The sequence below is a fragment of the Gigantopelta aegis genome, chromosome 12 (genome assembly GCF_016097555.1).
Source record: "Gigantopelta aegis isolate Gae_Host chromosome 12, Gae_host_genome, whole genome shotgun sequence".
Taxonomy (NCBI): domain Eukaryota; kingdom Metazoa; phylum Mollusca; class Gastropoda; order Neomphalida; family Peltospiridae; genus Gigantopelta; species Gigantopelta aegis.
Genome location: NC_054710.1, coordinates 26,164,518 through 26,187,258, shown reverse-complemented (window position 1 = coordinate 26,187,258; position 22,741 = coordinate 26,164,518). Strand labels below are relative to the sequence as shown.

At 37.2% G+C, this 22,741-nt stretch overlaps 1 protein-coding gene across 1 annotated transcript in view; it reads left to right on the top strand.

Annotated features, from left to right (window-relative positions):
* The window catches only part of LOC121385921 (CUB and sushi domain-containing protein 1-like), a 39,375-nt gene extending 21,454 nt beyond the window's left edge, over nucleotides 1–17,921 (top strand). The window contains exon 10 of the mRNA XM_041516713.1: nucleotides 17,784–17,921. Within this exon, the coding sequence (XP_041372647.1) occupies nucleotides 17,784–17,921 (138 nt within the window). The remainder of the gene's footprint in view (nucleotides 1–17,783) is intronic.
* Nucleotides 17,922–22,741: the final 4,820 nt, after the last annotated feature.

Genomic DNA, 22,741 nt, shown 5'->3' with positions numbered 1-22,741 from the left:
AGAATTAAATTATCTTTATTCGATCATCATGTTTTGTTAAGTAAAATAATTGTCCATCCTCAATTGAAAATGGTTTGCAATGTCGTCTAAAATTCGCCTTTCTTCCTGTGTCTTTCATATTGTCCCTGTAACTTCCTTGCTATTTTTTTTTATATATAAGGTCTTTAAACAAGCACATTCTGGGATCCATCCGATCACCACACATGATGAGTTATTTCTATTCTGCAAATTTGCAAGGGTGTATGAAAAAAAGTTTTGGTCCCCTTGGGTTCGCCCCTGATTCATATACCCAACACCCTCTTCTAGATTCGCCACTGAGATTTATACCAGCTTTTACAAACATCACAAACACTCAAAAAATATAATTTTGTGAGTGCTTTAAAAAACATTATAGCCTATGTGTAGTCTGGGGGAATGCATATTATTCAGAAGGAGTTTTATTATACATATAATATAGACTGGGGGAGTGTATGTTGCATGTATAATATGGACTTGGGAGTGCTTATTCAACATATAATTTTGACTGGGGAGTGCAAATCCAAGGGAGTACAAATTATATGTGACACCGGCCCAAGATGTCTCAATTGGGACATCTTGGTCAGTGCTCCGGCCAAGATGTCCCTGGGCATCTTGGGCCAAGAGACGCCACATAAAATAAAGATATTAAACTCGTGTTACATTTGTTTAAAAAACCAAAAAGCAAATGTGTTTAACAACACTTCTAGAGCACATGAATTAATTAGTCAAAAGGTTATTGGATGTCAAACATTTGTTTATTCGGACACGTAGTATTGACAGGAAACCTGTCACAGTGTATATTCACTATCCCACAGAAAGGACGGCACATACAAAAGCCTTTGATATGCCAGTCGTAGGGCTCTGGTTCAACTATTTAAAGTAATGTGGACATTTTGAAACTGTGCGTGCCTTAAAAAAGTGGTTTTATGCTCGGTATTAATCCGTTCGTTTGAAATGGCCTACTCTTGGTGGAGTTATTGAATTTTTCTGTTCCAAACAGTGAATCATGAATGGCATATCATAGGAAATAGCATGAAATATGTCGTGTAAATCTATGTATATCTGCGTCTGTGTGCTTGCGAGCGTGTGTGCGTGCGTGTATGTATATGTATATATTTATGCATGTATGGATGTAGGTAGGTGGGTGGGTTGGTACGTATTTATGGATGGATCGATGGATAGTTTAAAGATTGTTTTGCTTAACTAGAAAGATTTATTAATCACCGAATGTTTTGAAAGTCAAACATTTCGTAATTTTTACATAGTTTTGGAGAGGAAACCCGGTACCTTTTTCCATTAGTAGCAAGGTATATTTTGTATGCACCATCCAGGAGACTGGATAACACATACCATATTATGTGATATACCGCATGTGGCGCATTGTGTGGAACGATAAATAATGGAATGGTTCCACTGATGGAGATCGATCCGAGACGGACCGCGCATCAGATGTTTGACATCCAATAGCCGATGATTAATTAATCAATGTGTTCTAGTGATGTCGTTAAACAAAACAATCTGTAACATAACTAACACTATACTATACTTCTGCTATCAACCTCGACATATATACAATATATAGTTATTCACACATCAATACATACATACATACATACATACTTAGTCGTTCCTGCCAGTGCATCACAAGTTGTATATCAAATCAAAGGTCGTGGTATGTGCTATCTTGCCTGTGGGATGGTGCATATAAAAAGGTTCCTTTCTACTAATGCAGAACTTACTAACTGTTTGATATCCGATAGCCAGTGATTAACAAATCAATGTCTTCTAGTGGTGTCGTTATACAAAACAAACTTTATCGGTAACCGGTGTTTGACCCAATATGTTCCAAATGAGTTTCAACACCTCTCGATAGTGTTGTATTTTTCATAAAATATATTCTTACATAGAAATTGTTTTGAACTGCATGGAGTAATTAATGGTGGTGTGTAACCCTATGACATATGATGTAGCAACGTTAATAGCCGCTTGATAATCTAGTTACGCCCTAGAGGCGGGATTCGCGTCAGTCAGTTGAAAGCTCACCTCAGGTATAGTGGTTCGTTAGCTCGAACCTCCTCGCCATAATCCGTTTCTCAACATATGCCCCACGAACGGTATACCAAAAGTTAAAGTGTTGTATTATTTATCGACACCTTTGGAACACATTGATTTATTTATCATTATCATTTATCAAGTCAAATATTTTGTAATTCTGACATATATATTTTCTTTTAGTAGCAAGGGATTTTTTATATATGCGCTATCCCACAGACATGATAGCACATACAACGGACTTTGGTGTACCAGTCGTGGTGCACCGCCTAGAACAAGAAATAGCCCACTTGGCCCATCGGCTGGGATCGATTCTAAACAGGCCTTTTATTAAGCGAATGTTTTACTATTGGGCTACGTCCCGCCCTTGGTATATCAAAGGTTGTATCATGTGTTGTGTTGTTTCTGAAAACTGGCTATAACAAATCGATGTCTCTTACTTTTCAGGAATTGAGTTATATGAACAGCGATTCACTGGTTGCCCACGAGATTTGTGGTTGTCTATCATAACATAAATATTAAAAGAACCAGTACAGATGAACGTTAATGTATATGTTGCGTTGACGTATAGTATATATTATAAATATTACACCGAATACCATCATCACCACCACGTAGGTGAAATATCGTGTGGGATGGTGCATATAAAAGACCACTTGCTAATGGAAACAAATTGCAGTGGGTTTCCTCTCTAAGACGTAATGAACAAATTACCAAATGATATTTGATTAATATATGAATTAGTTGTGTGGTGTCGTTAAAAATGGTATTTATTTTGTTTAAGGACACCACTAGAGCATATTGATTTAATTAACCGTCGGCTATTGGATGTCAAACATTTGGTCTTCGAGATGAAAGACGCTACATTTTCCCATCAGTAGCAAGGATATTTTGCATTCATCATCCCACATACAGGATAGCACATACCACGGCCTTTGATACACCTGTGGTGGTGCAATGAGTGGTATAAGAAATAGCCGATTGGGCCTACCGACATGTGGTGATAGTAAAATGCCGGTTCCACATAATCAGGCGCCAAGAGCCATCTTTCTGTTTTAACCATATGATGACGGTTAGTCAACTATGTGTTTGCTTTGTTCTTGAGACAGTACTTAACTAATCCATCGACACGTACTAACTGCTGGTTCACTGTAATTAACAACTTATTTTCTTTCTTTCCGGGTACGTTTTACTTTCTGGATTAATAAAGAATAACTTTCTTTACTAATGCACGTGTTGATGAGCTCATTCATTAAGCTAGAACAATGGATCGTAATCAATATCATATACGGCAAACGGCGCGAGTCACGTGGTCCTTGTAGAAATGACGCAGATGGATTGTTCGAGAAAATCAATACGACCACACCCGAGTGAATGCGACGTCACGTTTAGCAAATAAATATATTAAAACTTATTAATATAATAAACCGTCAACTCTGAAATTAAAACAACTACTGTCCACCGATAACTTAAGAGAGTTAATTAAACTGTGTAAATACTTAATAACTGCTACCACACATAGAACAGACAACCTTGATTTATGAGTATGTTTTTATTTATGTATTTATTTCATTACTGTATTTTACTATCGACTGTGATCACTTTTAATAGGTCTATCCTGTAGACCTCACCATTTTTCGCAATATGTACAATGTATTATTTTATTGTAAATATGTTTGTATGCCTATAAAATGTATATTTTTTGGCAAGTAATAAACTACTTTGAAACAGCAATCATGCGTTTCACTCCACGGTTCGGTATTGATTTTTGTTTCTCTCGGCTTAATTGTTAAAACCAGAAATAGTATATATTGTTATGCTTGTAAAAGATGAGGCAAATGCGACGTCACGTAGTAGCGCATTGTGTATACCGGACCATTATTTTGTATTGATTTTTATTTTTCTCTAGGGTAAATTGTTAAAAGCAGAAATATTATATATGTTTATGCTTGTAAAAGATGAGATCTGTTATGCGTTTGTTAGCAGCAATTTTATTAGAAATAGGTGTATCAAAATTTAATGAACTCGCTTTAAATTGTTATTTGTTTGCCTTATTTGTTAATGATTTTGGTTTTAAAATGCGTTTAACGTTAATTATTTATACAGCACTAAGTAATTGGTTTTGCATATTTAATTCCACCTCAATGATGGAAGCTGCACTGCAAGTTATTAAAATGGTATTTGTAAGAGTTGTATTAAAGGCGCAAACCCTAGTTTCAACCCGTAAAAATGGACACTAAGCTTGATTAAGTTACGAACCTGTAACACGTTTGTATAACGTTACAAGAGAGTGAAACAAGAGTCTGTGAAGTTGAAACGGTGAAATATGGTTAATCATAGACTAAAACTTAACTCCATAACTGTTATTTCTCAGACGCACGTGCGTTTTTAAAAATATGAAAATGGCATGTTGTGGTATTAGAAACACCAGGATGACCAGAAACACTTCGGAAATAGATAATCTGAACAATAAAATATAAGCAATGTTTGATTTCAGTGATCATAAACGGCTCTAATAGTAAAACAAATATGCCTTGGTGTTTAAAAACTAGGGTATATCCCTTTAAAATGAATAAATTTATTTTAACTTGATGTCCGCCTTACTATTTTTTTCCAAGATATATAGCCTACGATTTGGATAAATAATAGTATGTTTAGCGTTATTTTTTATATGTACAGCCTTAATACGATTTTATACAAATTTGATTCCACCCCTACCCAATGCTGGAAGCTAAATATAAAACTGAATTACACTTTCTCACTTAAAGGGACATTCCTGAGTTTGCTGCAAATGTTAAGATGTTATCGACTAACACATACTTTTTAACGATTATATCTACATATCAAATACATTTTTCTGCCTAAAATATTAGTGGCTGTATATTAAACGTGTTTCTGATCGTTCTAATATTTGTACTAGGTTAAATTTCATTTTAATAACCTAAAATATGTTTTTCTCATACGTACGAAATTATTTGCGAGCGATTTGGTGCCATAGGTTCGTTAGTCGAGTTAAAGAGCATCCTTTTTATGGATGTCTCAATAGCTCAAAAGGTAACGTAGAAAGTCTGCAAAGTTGCGGGCGATTTGGTGCCATTGGTTCGAATCCCAGCAACGGCACGGGAATATTTGTGAGGCCAGAAATGATTTAATTATCCCCGGCGCCAGTGCGTTAATATCTATGTATGTAACAGTCAACCTCGACATACATACAATATATAGATATTCATACATCAATACATACTAGCCAGTGCCAGGTCTGCCCACTGTTTCATGCACGCAAGCGGGATCGACCGCGTAACTTGTAGACACCATGCATATAGTTGAGTTAAAGAGCATCCTTTTTATGGATGTCTCAATAGCTCAAATTGTATCGTGGCAAGTCTGCAAAGTTGCAGGTCATTCGGTGCCATAGGTTCGAGTCCCAGCAACGGCACGGGACAATGTGTGAGGCCAGAAAGGATTTAGTTATCCCTGCGCCAGTGCGTTAATATCTATGTATATAACAGTCAACCTCGACATATATACAATATATAGTTATTCACACATCAATACATACATACATACATACATACTTAGTCGTTCCTGCCAGTGCATCACAAGTTGTATATCAAATCAAAGGTCGTGGTATGTGCTATCTTGCCTGTGGGATGGTGCATATAAAAAGGTTCCTTTCTACTAATGCAGAACTTACTAACTGTTTGATATCCGATAGCCAGTGATTAACAAATCAATGTCTTCTAGTGGTGTCGTTATACAAAACAAACTTTATCGGTAACCGGTGTTTGACCCAATATGTTCCAAATGAGTTTCAACACCTCTCGATAGTGTTGTATTTTTCATAAAATATATTCTTACATAGAAATTGTTTTGAACTGCATGGAGTAATTAATGGTGGTGTGTAACCCTATGACATATGATGTAGCAACGTTAATAGCCGCTTGATAATCTAGTTACGCCCTAGAGGCGGGATTCGCGTCAGTCAGTTGAAAGCTCACCTCAGGTATAGTGGTTCGTTAGCTCGAACCTCCTCGCCATAATCCGTTTCTCAACATATGCCCCACGAACGGTATACCAAAAGTTAAAGTGTTGTATTATTTATCGACACCTTTGGAACACATTGATTTATTTATCATTATCATTTATCAAGTCAAATATTTTGTAATTCTGACATATATATTTTCTTTTAGTAGCAAGGGATTTTTTATATATGCGCTATCCCACAGACATGATAGCACATACAACGGACTTTGGTGTACCAGTCGTGGTGCACCGCCTAGAACAAGAAATAGCCCACTTGGCCCATCGGCTGGGATCGATTCTAAACAGGCCTTTTATTAAGCGAATGTTTTACTATTGGGCTACGTCCCGCCCTTGGTATATCAAAGGTTGTATCATGTGTTGTGTTGTTTCTGAAAACTGGCTATAACAAATCGATGTCTCTTACTTTTCAGGAATTGAGTTATATGAACAGCGATTCACTGGTTGCCCACGAGATTTGTGGTTGTCTATCATAACATAAATATTAAAAGAACCAGTACAGATGAACGTTAATGTATATGTTGCGTTGACGTATAGTATATATTATAAATATTACACCGAATACCATCATCACCACCACGTAGGTGAAATATCGTGTGGGATGGTGCATATAAAAGACCACTTGCTAATGGAAACAAATTGCAGTGGGTTTCCTCTCTAAGACGTAATGAACAAATTACCAAATGATATTTGATTAATATATGAATTAGTTGTGTGGTGTCGTTAAAAATGGTATTTATTTTGTTTAAGGACACCACTAGAGCATATTGATTTAATTAACCGTCGGCTATTGGATGTCAAACATTTGGTCTTCGAGATGAAAGACGCTACATTTTCCCATCAGTAGCAAGGATATTTTGCATTCATCATCCCACATACAGGATAGCACATACCACGGCCTTTGATACACCTGTGGTGGTGCAATGAGTGGTATAAGAAATAGCCGATTGGGCCTACCGACATGTGGTGATAGTAAAATGCCGGTTCCACATAATCAGGCGCCAAGAGCCATCTTTCTGTTTTAACCATATGATGACGGTTAGTCAACTATGTGTTTGCTTTGTTCTTGAGACAGTACTTAACTAATCCATCGACACGTACTAACTGCTGGTTCACTGTAATTAACAACTTATTTTCTTTCTTTCCGGGTACGTTTTACTTTCTGGATTAATAAAGAATAACTTTCTTTACTAATGCACGTGTTGATGAGCTCATTCATTAAGCTAGAACAATGGATCGTAATCAATATCATATACGGCAAACGGCGCGAGTCACGTGGTCCTTGTAGAAATGACACAGATGGATTGTTCGAGAAAATCAATACGACCACACCCGAGTGAATGCGACGTCACGTTTAGCAAATAAATATATTAAAACTTATTAATATAATAAACCGTCAACTCTGAAATTAAAACAACTACTGTCCACCGATAACTTAAGAGAGTTAATTAAACTGTGTAAATACTTGATAACTGCTACCACACATAGAACAGACAACCTTGATTTATGAGTATGTTTTTATTTATGTATTTATTTCATTACTGTATTTTACTATCGACTGTGATAACTTTTAATAGGTCTATCCTGTAGACCTCACCATTTTTCGCAATATGTACAATGTATTATTTTATTGTAAATATGTTTGTATGCCTATAAAATGTATATTTTTTGGCAAGTAATAAACTACTTTGAAACAGCAATCATGCGTTTCACTCCACGGTTCGGTATTGATTTTTGTTTCTCTCGGCTTAATTGTTAAAACCAGAAATAGTATATATTGTTATGCTTGTAAAAGATGAGGCAAATGCGACGTCACGTAGTAGCGCATTGTGTATACCGGACCATTATTTTGTATTGATTTTTATTTTTCTCTAGGGTAAATTGTTAAAAGCAGAAATATTATATATGTTTATGCTTGTAAAAGATGAGATCTGTTATGCGTTTGTTAGCAGCAATTTTATTAGAAATAGGTGTATCAAAATTTAATGAACTCGCTTTAAATTGTTATTTGTTTGCCTTATTTGTTAATGATTTTGGTTTTAAAATGCGTTTAACGTTAATTATTTATACAGCACTAAGTAATTGGTTTTGCATATTTAATTCCACCTCAATGATGGAAGCTGCACTGCAAGTTATTAAAATGGTATTTGTAAGAGTTGTATTAAAGGCGCAAACCCTAGTTTCAACCCGTAAAAATGGACACTAAGCTTGATTAAGTTACGAACCTGTAACACGTTTGTATAACGTTACAAGAGAGTGAAACAAGAGTCTGTGAAGTTGAAACGGTGAAATATGGTTAATCATAGACTAAAACTTAACTCCATAACTGTTATTTCTCAGACGCACGTGCGTTTTTAAAAATATGAAAATGGCATGTTGTGGTATTAGAAACACCAGGATGACCAGAAACACTTCGGAAATAGATAATCTGAACAATAAAATATAAGCAATGTTTGATTTCAGTGATCATAAACGGCTCTAATAGTAAACAAATATGCCTTGGTGTTTAAAAACTAGGGTATATCCCTTTAAAATGAATAAATTTATTTTAACTTGATGTCCGCCTTACTATTTTTTTCCAAGATATATAGCCTACGATTTGGATAAATAATAGTATGTTTAGCGTTATTTTTTATATGTACAGCCTTAATACGATTTTATACAAATTTGATTCCACCCCTACCCAATGCTGGAAGCTAAATATAAAACTGAATTACACTTTCTCACTTAAAGGGACATTCCTGAGTTTGCTGCAAATGTTAAGATGTTATCGACTAACACATACTTTTTAACGATTATATCTACATATCAAATACATTTTTCTGCCTAAAATATTAGTGGCTGTATATTAAACGTGTTTCTGATCGTTCTAATATTTGTACTAGGTTAAATTTCATTTTAATAACCTAAAATATGTTTTTCTCATACGTACGAAATTATTTGCGAGCGATTTGGTGCCATAGGTTCGTTAGTCGAGTTAAAGAGCATCCTTTTTATGGATGTCTCAATAGCTCAAAAGGTAACGTAGAAAGTCTGCAAAGTTGCGGGCGATTTGGTGCCATTGGTTCGAATCCCAGCAACGGCACGGGAATATTTGTGAGGCCAGAAATGATTTAATTATCCCCGGCGCCAGTGCGTTAATATCTATGTATGTAACAGTCAACCTCGACATACATACAATATATAGATATTCATACATCAATACATACTAGCCAGTGCCAGGTCTGCCCACTGTTTCATGCACGCAAGCGGGATCGACCGCGTAACTTGTAGACACCATGCATATAGTTGAGTTAAAGAGCATCCTTTTTATGGATGTCTCAATAGCTCAAATTGTATCGTGGCAAGTCTGCAAAGTTGCAGGTCATTCGGTGCCATAGGTTCGAGTCCCAGCAACGGCACGGGACAATGTGTGAGGCCAGAAAGGATTTAGTTATCCCTGCGCCAGTGCGTTAATATCTATGTATATAACAGTCAACCTCGACATATATACAATATATAGTTATTCACACATCAATACATACATACATACATACATACTTAGTCGTTCCTGCCAGTGCATCACAAGTTGTATATCAAATCAAAGGTCGTGGTATGTGCTATCTTGCCTGTGGGATGGTGCATATAAAAAGGTTCCTTTCTACTAATGCAGAACTTACTAACTGTTTGATATCCGATAGCCAGTGATTAACAAATCAATGTCTTCTAGTGGTGTCGTTATACAAAACAAACTTTATCGGTAACCGGTGTTTGACCCAATATGTTCCAAATGAGTTTCAACACCTCTCGATAGTGTTGTATTTTTCATAAAATATATTCTTACATAGAAATTGTTTTGAACTGCATGGAGTAATTAATGGTGGTGTGTAACCCTATGACATATGATGTAGCAACGTTAATAGCCGCTTGATAATCTAGTTACGCCCTAGAGGCGGGATTCGCGTCAGTCAGTTGAAAGCTCACCTCAGGTATAGTGGTTCGTTAGCTCGAACCTCCTCGCCATAATCCGTTTCTCAACATATGCCCCACGAACGGTATACCAAAAGTTAAAGTGTTGTATTATTTATCGACACCTTTGGAACACATTGATTTATTTATCATTATCATTTATCAAGTCAAATATTTTGTAATTCTGACATATATATTTTCTTTTAGTAGCAAGGGATTTTTTATATATGCGCTATCCCACAGACATGATAGCACATACAACGGACTTTGGTGTACCAGTCGTGGTGCACCGCCTAGAACAAGAAATAGCCCACTTGGCCCATCGGCTGAGATCGATTCTAAACAGGCCTTTTATTAAGCGAATGTTTTACTATTGGGCTACGTCCCGCCCTTGGTATATCAAAGGTTGTATCATGTGTTGTGTTGTTTCTGAAAACTGGCTATAACAAATCGATGTCTCTTACTTTTCAGGAATTGAGTTATATGAACAGCGATTCACTGGTTGCCCACGAGATTTGTGGTTGTCTATCATAACATAAATATTAAAAGAACCAGTACAGATGAACGTTAATGTATATGTTGCGTTGACGTATAGTATATATTATAAATATTACACCGAATACCATCATCACCACCACGTAGGTGAAATATCGTGTGGGATGGTGCATATAAAAGACCACTTGCTAATGGAAACAAATTGCAGTGGGTTTCCTCTCTAAGACGTAATTAACAAATTACCAAATGATATTTGATTAATATATGAATTAGTTGTGTGGTGTCGTTAAAAATGGTATTTATTTTGTTTAAGGACACCACTAGAGCATATTGATTTAATTAACCGTCGGCTATTGGATGTCAAACATTTGGTCTTCGAGATGAAAGACGCTACATTTTCCCATCAGTAGCAAGGATATTTTGCATTCATCATCCCACATACAGGATAGCACATACCACGGCCTTTGATACACCTGTGGTGGTGCAATGAGTGGTATAAGAAATAGCCGATTGGGCCTACCGACATGTGGTGATAGTAGTAAAATGCCGGTTCCACATAATCAGGCGCCAAGAGCCATCTTTCTGTTTTAACCATATGATGACGGTTAGTCAACTATGTGTTTGCTTTGTTCTTGAGACAGTACTTAACTAATCCATCGACACGTACTAACTGCTGGTTCACTGTAATTAACAACTTATTTTCTTTCTTTCCGGGTACGTTTTACTTTCTGGATTAATAAAGAATAACTTTCTTTACTAATGCACGTGTTGATGAGCTCATTCATTAAGCTAGAACAATGGATCGTAATCAATATCAGATACGGCAAACGGCGCGAGTCACGTGGTCCTTGTAGAAATGACACAGATGGATTGTTCGAGAAAATCAATACGACCACACCCGAGTGAATGCGACGTCACGTTTAGCAAATAAATATATTAAAACTTATTAATATAATAAACCGTCAACTCTGAAATTAACACAACTACTGTCCACCGATAACTTAAGAGAGTTAATTAAACTGTGTAAATACTTGATAACTGCTACCACACATAGAACAGACAACCTTGATTTATGAGTATGTTTTTATTTATGTATTTATTTCATTACTGTATTTTACTATCGACTGTGATAACTTTTAATAGGTCTATCCTGTAGACCTCACCATTTTTCGCAATATGTACAATGTATTATTTTATTGTAAATATGTTTGTATGCCTATAAAATGTATATTTTTTGGCAAGTAATAAACTACTTTGAAACAGCAATCATGCGTTTCACTCCACGGTTCGGTATTGATTTTTGTTTCTCTCGGCTTAATTGTTAAAACCAGAAATAGTATATATTGTTATGCTTGTAAAAGATGAGGCAAATGCGACGTCACGTAGTAGCGCATTGTGTATACCGGACCATTATTTTGTATTGATTTTTATTTTTCTCTAGGGTAAATTGTTAAAAGCAGAAATATTATATATGTTTATGCTTGTAAAAGATGAGATCTGTTATGCGTTTGTTAGCAGCAATTTTATTAGAAATAGGTGTATCAAAATTTAATGAACTCGCTTTAAATTGTTATTTGTTTGCCTTATTTGTTAATGATTTTGGTTTTAAAATGCGTTTAACGTTAATTATTTATACAGCACTAAGTAATTGGTTTTGCATATTTAATTCCACCTCAATGATGGAAGCTGCACTGCAAGTTATTAAAATGGTATTTGTAAGAGTTGTATTAAAGGCGCAAACCCTAGTTTCAACCCGTAAAAATGGACACTAAGCTTGATTAAGTTACGAACCTGTAACACGTTTGTATAACGTTACAAGAGAGTGAAACAAGAGTCTGTGAAGTTGAAACGGTGAAATATGGTTAATCATAGACTAAAACTTAACTCCATAACTGTTATTTCTCAGACGCACGTGCGTTTTTAAAAATATGAAAATGGCATGTTGTGGTATTAGAAACACCAGGATGACCAGAAACACTTCGGAAATAGATAATCTGAACAATAAAATATAAGCAATGTTTGATTTCAGTGATCATAAACGGCTCTAATAGTAAACAAATATGCCTTGGTGTTTAAAAACTAGGGTATATCCCTTTAAAATGAATAAATTTATTTTAACTTGATGTCCGCCTTACTATTTTTTTCCAAGATATATAGCCTACGATTTGGATAAATAATAGTATGTTTAGCGTTATTTTTTATATGTACAGCCTTAATACGATTTTATACAAATTTGATTCCACCCCTACCCAATGCTGGAAGCTAAATATAAAACTGAATTACACTTTCTCACTTAAAGGGACATTCCTGAGTTTGCTGCAAATGTTAAGATGTTATCGACTAACACATACTTTTTAACGATTATATCTACATATCAAATACATTTTTCTGCCTAAAATATTAGTGGCTGTATATTAAACGTGTTTCTGATCGTTCTAATATTTGTACTAGGTTAAATTTCATTTTATTTCCTAAAATATTTTTTCTCATACGTACGAAATTATTTGCGAGCGATTTGGTGCCATAGGTTCGTTAGTCGAGTTAAAGAGCATCCTTTTTATGGATGTCTCAATAGCTCAAAAGGTAACGTAGAAAGTCTGCAAAGTTGCGGGCGATTTGGTGCCATTGGTTCGAATCCCAGCAACGGCACGGGAATATTTGTGAGGCCAGAAATGATTTAATTATCCCCGGCGCCAGTGCGTTAATATCTATGTATGTAACAGTCAACCTCGACATACATACAATATATAGATATTCATACATCAATACATACTAGCCAGTGCCAGGTCTGCCCACTGTTTCATGCACGCAAGCGGGATCGACCGCGTAACTTGTAGACACCATGCATATAGTTGAGTTAAAGAGCATCCTTTTTATGGATGTCTCAATAGCTCAAATTGTATCGTGGCAAGTCTGCAAAGTTGCAGGTCATTCGGTGCCATAGGTTCGAGTCCCAGCAACGGCACGGGACAATGTGTGAGGCCAGAAAGGATTTAGTTATCCCTGCGCCAGTGCGTTAATATCTATGTATATAACAGTCAACCTCGACATATATACAATATATAGTTATTCACACATCAATACATACATACATACATACATACTTAGTCGTTCCTGCCAGTGCATCACAAGTTGTATATCAAATCAAAGGTCGTGGTATGTGCTATCTTGCCTGTGGGATGGTGCATATAAAAAGGTTCCTTTCTACTAATGCAGAACTTACTAACTGTTTGATATCCGATAGCCAGTGATTAACAAATCAATGTCTTCTAGTGGTGTCGTTATACAAAACAAACTTTATCGGTAACCGGTGTTTGACCCAATATGTTCCAAATGAGTTTCAACACCTCTCGATAGTGTTGTATTTTTCACAAAATATATTCTTACATAGAACTTGTTTTGAACTGCATGGAGTAATTAATGGTGGTGTGTAACCCTATGACATATGATGTAGCAACGTTCATTATCATTTATCATGTCAAATATTTGGTAATTCTGAAATGTATATTTTCCTTTAGCGTTATGTTTTATATGTAGAGCTTTTTTGTTGTCCTACCTACGAAATTATTTGCGGGCGATTCGGTGCCATAGGTTCGATTCCCAGCAACGGCACGGGACAATTTGTGAGGCCAGAAATTATTTAATTATTCCCTGCGGCAGTGCGTTAATGTATATGTATGTAACAGTCAACGTCGACATGCATACAATATATAAACTGACGATCAAAAGAAAGTATACCAATTATCTTTATTATAAATAAACACAATACACAATGTTCATGGAAGGTTAGATAGGTTCCAGTATTGTTCGTTATAATGCAATCAATGACGAATAGTCGCACATTGCTGCGTTTGGGCGATGCCGCACGTGCAAAATGAGTTTATTCATCAAATTTATACTGCACGAGAAACATGATACTCGTGCACATAAGGGTATAAAAAAAGGGTGGCATTGCTTAGAACATGCCTCAGTCAACAGTAAAACACCAGAGAACATGGCAAGGCTGACTGCTGACGAAAGAGAGAGAGAGAGAGAGAGAGAGAGAGAGAGAGAGAGAGAGAGAGAGAGAGAGAGAGAGAGAGAGAGAGAGAGAGAGAGAGAGAGAGAGAGAGAGAGCTATTGGTACGGTGCAGGTATACGAGTTATGCCCATGTGGCAAGAATCATGAATTGATGAAAATTGACGATCACCAGGTTAATACAGCGTTACAGGGTGACTGGCAGGACTACAGACAGACCACGAACTGGAAGACCCCGCGTCACAACAGCCAATGAGGACCGCCATCTCCGCATCTTACACTTACGTAACAGATTCCTCACTGTGACGTCATCTGCAGCGACTGGCCTTGTACATGTCATCAGTCGTCGCACTGTACGTGGACTACGACAGCATGGTATCGGGGCCTATCGACCATTCAGAGGAATGACGTTAACGAGGCAACATCGACTTCGACGTTTACGTTGGGCACATCAGTTTCAACGTTAGCAACTTCGGAACTGGCAACGTGTACTCTTTTCTGATGAGAGCAGGTTCCAGTTATTCAGAGCTGATGGCAGGACTCGGATATACCGACGTGCAGGAGAAAGAACAGCTCCGTGCTGTGTTCAGGAGACTGAACCGTTTAGTGGTGGATCTGTGATGGTCTGGGGCGGTATCTGTGGCCAACAGCGGACAGACCTTTATTGTCATTGACGGAAATCTTAACGCACGCCGTTACATTAACCAGATTTTACGCCCCGTCCTGTTACCGTTCTTGCAACACCATCCTAGACTCTTGTTTCAACAGGACAATGCCAGACCTCACACAGCTCGTGTGGTGCAACAGTTCTTCGCCGCAAACAACGTCAATGTTTTGCCATGGCCTGTCACCGATAGGACATTTGTGGGATCATCTTGGCCAGCGAATTCGACGTCGTCATAACCCTCCAATGAACAGGGATCAGTTGGTACAGGCACTGAGGCAGCAGTGGAGGGCAATACCTGATGTCATCATTAGGCGCTTAACAAACTCTGTCCGACGTCGGGTCCATGCTTGCATACTTGCACATGATGGACATACACGCTATTGAAAATGTTCTTTTTGGACAAATTGATTCACCTTCGTTATGAGTGGTCCTTTATGAAATCGCACATTTCATTCCTAGTGCTGTTGTGCACTGTGATCATGGGCGGATCCAGGAAATATTTTTAGGGGGGGACCAAAAAAGAAGGGCACATTGACTCGTCAAAAGGGCACCTTACTACAAGTTTTGATATTTACAATTAATATGAATTCCTACAGTTCTACGTCATAATATACTAGCAATAATGAAGTAAATTGGCGTCACTCGTGTTAACGGTTTTACAGTTTTAATGTAGTTAAAGTTTACTGCTGCTCGTGAAGTCTTATCAAACAGTGTACGCGCTACGACCTCAAAATACCTTAAATAAAATATTAAAAACCCATCACTAATAGCTTCAGAATGCACCTCTGAGCATCAACATTTAAAAATGTTCCGGGGAAAAATGCCCCCGAACCACCTAGACCTCTCGCGCCCTTCGGGCGTTCGATTCGAGCGATTTCGGCAACCACGATATAAATTTAGTTCCACCCAATATCTTAACGCACCGCCCAGCAAATATGGCTGGCTACGGGCCTGCATCGCTCTAGTTAAAAACTGGCTGTAACAAATCGATGTCTCTTATTTTTCAGGAATTGATTTATCTCAGCTGGTTGCCCAAGAGATTTGTGGTTCACTATCATAACAAAAATATTCAAAGAACCAGTAAAGATGAACGTTAATGTATATGTTGCGTTGTTGTATAGTATATATTATAAATATTACACCGAATACCGTGAAATATCGTATGGGATGGTGCATATAAAAGACCCCTTGCTACTAATGGAAACTAATGGAAACACATTGCAGTGGGTTTCCTTTCTACGACGTAATGAAAGAACTACTAAATAATATTTGATTAATATATGAATTTTGTTTTGTGGTGTCGTTAAAAATGGTATTTACTTTGTTTAACGACACCACTAGAACATATTGATTTAAGTAACCGTTGGCTATTGGATGTCAAACATTTGGTCTTCGAGAGGAAAGACGCTACATGTTTCCATCAGTAGCAAGGATATTTTGCATGCATCATCCCACATACAGGGCAGTACATACCACGGCCGTTCATAATGCAGTCGTGTTGCAATGTCTGGAACGAGAAATAGCCGAATGGGCCTACCGACATGTGATGATACTAAAATGCTGGTTCCACATAATCAGGCGCCAGAAGTCATCGATCTGTTTTAACCATATGATGACGGCTATGTCAAATCTGTTTTTACTTTGTTCCTTCCAACCGGCCTCGGTGGCGTCGTGGTTAGGCCCTCGGTTTACAGGCTGGTAGGTACTGGGTTTGGATACAGTCGAGGCATGGAATTTTAATCCAGGTACCGACTTCAAACCCTGCATGAGTGCTCCGCAAGACTCAATGGGTAGGTATAGACCACTTGCACCGACCAGTGATCCATAACTGGTTCAATAAAGGTCATGGTTTGTGCTATCCTGCTCGTGGGAAGCGCAAATAAAAGATACATTGCTGCCTGTCGTAAACGAGTAGCCTATGTGGCGACAGCGGGTTTCCTCTAAAAAAAAAAAAAAAAAAAAAACCCAAAAGTGTCAGAATGACCATATGTTTCACTTTGACGTCCAATAGCCGATGATAAGATTAAAAATCAATGTGCTCTAGTGGCGTCGTTCAATAAAACAAATTTACTTTACTTTTTGTTCCTTCTATTTCTTTCCTTCTGTCCTGTTTGCTTGCAAATGAATACACTTGAGACCGTACTTCAATATTTCACTGACAGTTAACTACATGTACTTCTGGTTAACATTACTAAAACGCTTTATTTTCTTTCTTATCGGTAGGGCCTCCAGGAGTCCCAAATATTGCACTAGAGTACTCGAAGGTCAAACTCGACCCGGACTCGAGAACCCGACACTTACGCTAGGTGATGATGAGATTAAAGAATAAAGTAAAATACTAGCATCATGGATCTTAATTCCAGCGCTGAGCATGGATGTCAAAGCATGACATTGTATTGCATTTAGAAGTGTTGTGACGGACGGACGGTCAGTCTAAAATGAGAAACAACCACACGATCATATAATTATTGTGTAACTTATATCGTTATATCGTTGATTATCTCCTGCTGAAATTATTGTCCTACAGTGTCCATTGTATTGTAGTTGCTCATTGTATTCCACCTTGTGCGGGTCATCGAGTCCTGTGAACAGATTCGAGTCTTGCTGAACTCGACCCGTGCCCGAGTACTTGAGTTCTCGTGGAGACCCTACTTACCGGATACCTTTTACTTTGTGGATTAATAAAGAATAACTTTATTTAGTTTTTGGCACTTTCCCTAGCTCTAGCGTTAAGAGACTCCGATTTTGACATGGATTCTGGGCAATAAGAAATACATGTTTTATTTAACGACGCACTCAAGACATTTTATTGACGGTTATATGGCGTCAGACATATAGTTAAGGATCACACAGATATTCAGAGAGGAAACCCGCTGTCGCCACTTCATGGGCTACACTTTTCGATTAGCAGCAAGGGATATTTTATATGCACCATCGCACAGGCAGGATAGTACATACCACGTCCTTTGTTATACCAGTTGTGGAGCACTGGCTGGAACGAGAAATAGCCCAATGGGTCCACCGACGGGGATCGATCCTGGACCCACCGCGCATCAAGCTAACGCTTTACCACTGGACTACCAACCCCCCCCCCCCCCCCCCCCCCCCCCCCCCCCCCCCCCCCCCCCCCCCCCCCCCCGGGTAATAAAACCGTAATTGCATTTCAAGCATTATCTCTATACAACGCAAACTCTAAAGAACGCACCATTATTGTAAAGCAAACACTAGTGTCACCCGTGAACACTAATGGGCGCAAATGCAACCACTATTGCAATTTTGTGTTGGTTACACTAATGGTTGATCGTGTTAATACAGTCCCCACTTCGGCCACTAGTGTTACCAGTTAAAGGGACATTCCTGAGTTTGCTGCATTGTAAGATGTTTCCGAAAATAAAATATTTCTACGAGTAAATTTACATTTTAAATATATTTTCTTGTTTAGAATGTCAGTGTCTGTATATTCAATGTGTTTCTGGTCGTCTTAATATTTGTAAAAAGCCCAAACTGAATTTTGTCTTCAAATAATTTCGTACGTATGAAAACAAATATTTTAGGAAATAAAATGAAATTTAACCTAGTACAAGTATTAGAACGATCAGAAACGCGTTTACTATACAACCACTAATATATTTGATATGTAGTTATAATCGTCAAAAAGTATGTGTTAGTCGATAACATCTTAAAAAATTGCAGCAAACTCAGAACTGGGCACAGTTGTTTCCATAATATTACTAATATATCTTCATCTAAAATAAATCTTTTTTTATTTTCATATTGATTCGTAAACATTTAATGTATTGCATCGTTGTGTAGTCTAGATTAAATAAGTTGGAAATGTTTTTAAACGACCAGAATTTGGTAGGCAAGTAGTCCATGGGCCAGACCCTGAAATTCAACGAATTGGTATCATCTGGGCAAGAAAATGATCATGGTGGTTTTTGAATAGCCCTATGACTATAGTTAATACATTAGTATGATATACTTTTGTAAGGAGTAGCTTTTTGGTGGATATCTCCCCCCAAAAACAGTGAGGCGATGACAAATTCTTGTGTAATATTTTGGGGTAGGGATAACAAAATGTATCATTTTTTTCCCCCAACTATTGAACATAGCAACACAGATGAACACTAAAAATGTTTATATTAGACACCTCTACGGATTGGTGTAATAATTAGGTCAACAAAGGTAAAAAAAATCAGACACCTTGGCATTAATGGTACTTCTGCTTCATGTATGAGGGACATATTTCAACTGAACTGCCTCTAGTGTGAATCATAGACACCCTGTGAATAATTAAAGGGGTCATTGTTGTCGTTTTTTTTCAAACAAATGTGCCTTTACAACAAACGAAAGGAAGTCATATTTGGAAAAGTGTGAAAAACCCATAACTATTTTGCAGGCAGTCAACAGTTACTTACATACAACAGTAGCACTTTGAAACTACTTTACCGTTGTCTTAGAGTTCATCTTTTAAAGGGGCATTCCTGACTTTGCTGCATTGTAAGGTTTTCCCGACTAATAAAATATGTTTACGATTAAACTTGCATTTTAAATATATTTTCTTGTTTACAGTGTCAGTGTCTGTATATTCAATGGGTTTTTTTGGTCGTCTTAATATTTGCAAGAAGCTCAAACTGGATTTTGTCTGAGAAATAATTTCGTACGTACGAAAAAAGTATATCTGAGGAAATAAGATGAAATTTAAACTAGTACAAATATTAGAACGATCAGAAACACGTTTAATATATAGCCACTAATATGTTATGGAGAAAAATATATTTGGTGTTTAATTATAATCGTTAAAACGTCTCTGTTAGTCGATCACATCTTAAAAAGTGCGGCAAACTCGGGAATGTCCCTTTAAAAGGGACCACTTGTCCAAGATACATTATGGTCGCTATCATGGATTTCCAAGATGACTGCAATGGAAAAACATTGATACAAATACCTCAAAGCCCATATCACCTAGGCTTAAAGCTTCTCTTATCGTCTAACTTATCTAATCTAACTTAGCGTTTTGAGGGTAATGAATGCATATATATTATTCACAATATCACTAGATGAATTTGTTTTATATAAAATAAATGAAATATATAGACAACTTATTGAGGAACAATGCTGTAATGATCATTTTGATTTTGTATCATTCTCCCCTGCGTGTGCTGTATCCTCACCGTGGTGCAGGGGTGTAACATTCTCTTTGAGAATGGCCAATACAGCACAACATTGAAGTTTTTAGTAAAATTTAGTATCCGTAAAATTCTGTGATATTTGTGTTTTTGCACAGTTCTTTACACCGTTTTTGTTTAAGTCTTGAATTTTTATATTGATGTTGGTCATCACTTTATTTAGTTGCATTACCATAGTTTGACACCCAATAGCCGATGTATTTTTTCGTGCTGGGGTGTCGTTAAACATTCATTAATTCATTCACTGTATCATTCTGTTCTCATTAAAAACAATTGGAAAATGTTTGTCCATTGCTTTAGTTATAAAATGTTAATACGGATCACTTGTCTAAGATACATTATGGCGGTAGTCGTTGATTTCCAAGATGGCCGCCATACAATATATATTAGTACCAATATATCATAATACTTGCCACCAGGTCCCACACTCGGTTAAGCCATCGAACATAAGGCTGGTAGGTACAGGGTTTCCTGCCCGGTACCGGCTCCCACCCTAACCGAGTTTTAACGACTCAGTGGGTAGGTGTGCGGCCACCGCACTCTCTTCTCTTTCACTAACAACTAACAATTAATAACTTTAAACAATATACTGGACAGACAACCCAGATAGCTCAGATGTGTACACAGGTTATCGTGCTTGAACTTTAATTGGATATAAACACAAAAATAAGTTGAAATGAAATGGAAATGAATATTCGAAAGACTGTAAGCATCGCCACTTTAAGTAATAACAATACTACAATAGTCATATCCCCTCAATTCTGGTCACAAACTACATGGGTTATTTCCCTTGGTACATCAGTGGAAATATAATAGCAAATTTATTTTATTATGACTATTACAAAAAAAGAAGAGTAAAGTTTGTTTTATTTAACGACGCCACCAAAGCACATATATTTTGTATCTTATCATCAGTTATTGGACGTCAAACATATGGTCATTCGGACACTGTTTTTTTTTTTTAGAGGAAATCGGCTGTCGCCACATATGCTATTCTTTTACGACAGGCAGCAAGGGATCTTTTATTTTCACTTCCCACATGCAGGATAGCACAAACCATGTCCTTTGTTGAACCAGTTATGGATCACTGGTCGGTGCAAGTGGTTACACCTACCCATTGAGCCTTGCGGTGCAGTCACTCAGGGTTTGGAGTCGGTATCTGGGATCCGAACCCAGTGCCTACCAGCCTGTAGACCGATGACCTAACCACGACGACACCGATGCCGGTATGACTATTATAAATACATTATTTATTCTGACCAGTGTGCTATTTCAAGGTTATATTTGATAAATACATTTTAGTAATTAGATGGTTATGTTATTTCTTTGATTTTCAAACAGGGACTGATCCATTTCTATGTGAATTACATCAGTTGATATGGAGCACCCGTCCGTTCCTTTGTGCATCACTCGTCGGTGAGTTGCGTGATCAAACGTTGTTGACCCAGTATTTTACATTTCTTTGTTTTAATTTGTATTTAAAATAGTCATGTTTATCATGCTGAAAGATTTTGTCAGAGATTAACATAATAAACATACATATTAACATAATATAAATAACATTAAAACATTTAGTTGTTGAAAGAGTCTGCATTGGAGTTGTGTGTGTCTGATCATTTATAGTGTATAATGATATATTTACATGTACTTGTCAGTAAGATATATTGAGACTTTACTGTAAAATGCACAGAACAATGTTTTAATTAGTGTATTGAACTATCATGTATGCATTGAACTGTCATGTAATACGAATAATGGAATATAGTTTCATCTCATATAATGATGTAAGGTCGGTGAGAGACCATATTTTGTTTACGAAACGAGCCCAAAATATTTTATTTCAGGGACAAAACCAAAACATAGGTATAGGGTATGCAATTTTACCCAGTCAGTAGCCTCAATGGGTTATTTCTCGTTCCAGCCAGTGCACTACGACTGGCATATCAAAGGTCGTGGTATGTGCTATCCTGTCTGTGGGATGGTGCATATACGTATGTCAGTATTACCATATGTTTGACATTCAATAGTTGATGATTAATAAATCAATCATCTAGTGGTGTCGTTAAACAAAACAAACTTCAACTTTATGAATCTCCGCAATTGCCTACGTCATGTTTTAGTGTTTTTGTTTCCTTTTTTCAGTATACACTTTGCAAGGGTTGCTCTCTTGGGCGTAGCCATGCCAGCCCCGGAGGAACCAGGGGTGGGTGGATGTGGGGGCTGAGGGGCCTCTAGAACAAAAATATACGTTTTTGGTCCCATTCCATATAAATAAAGGTATACGTATGGCTTATCCCCCACCAGATGTTTCTT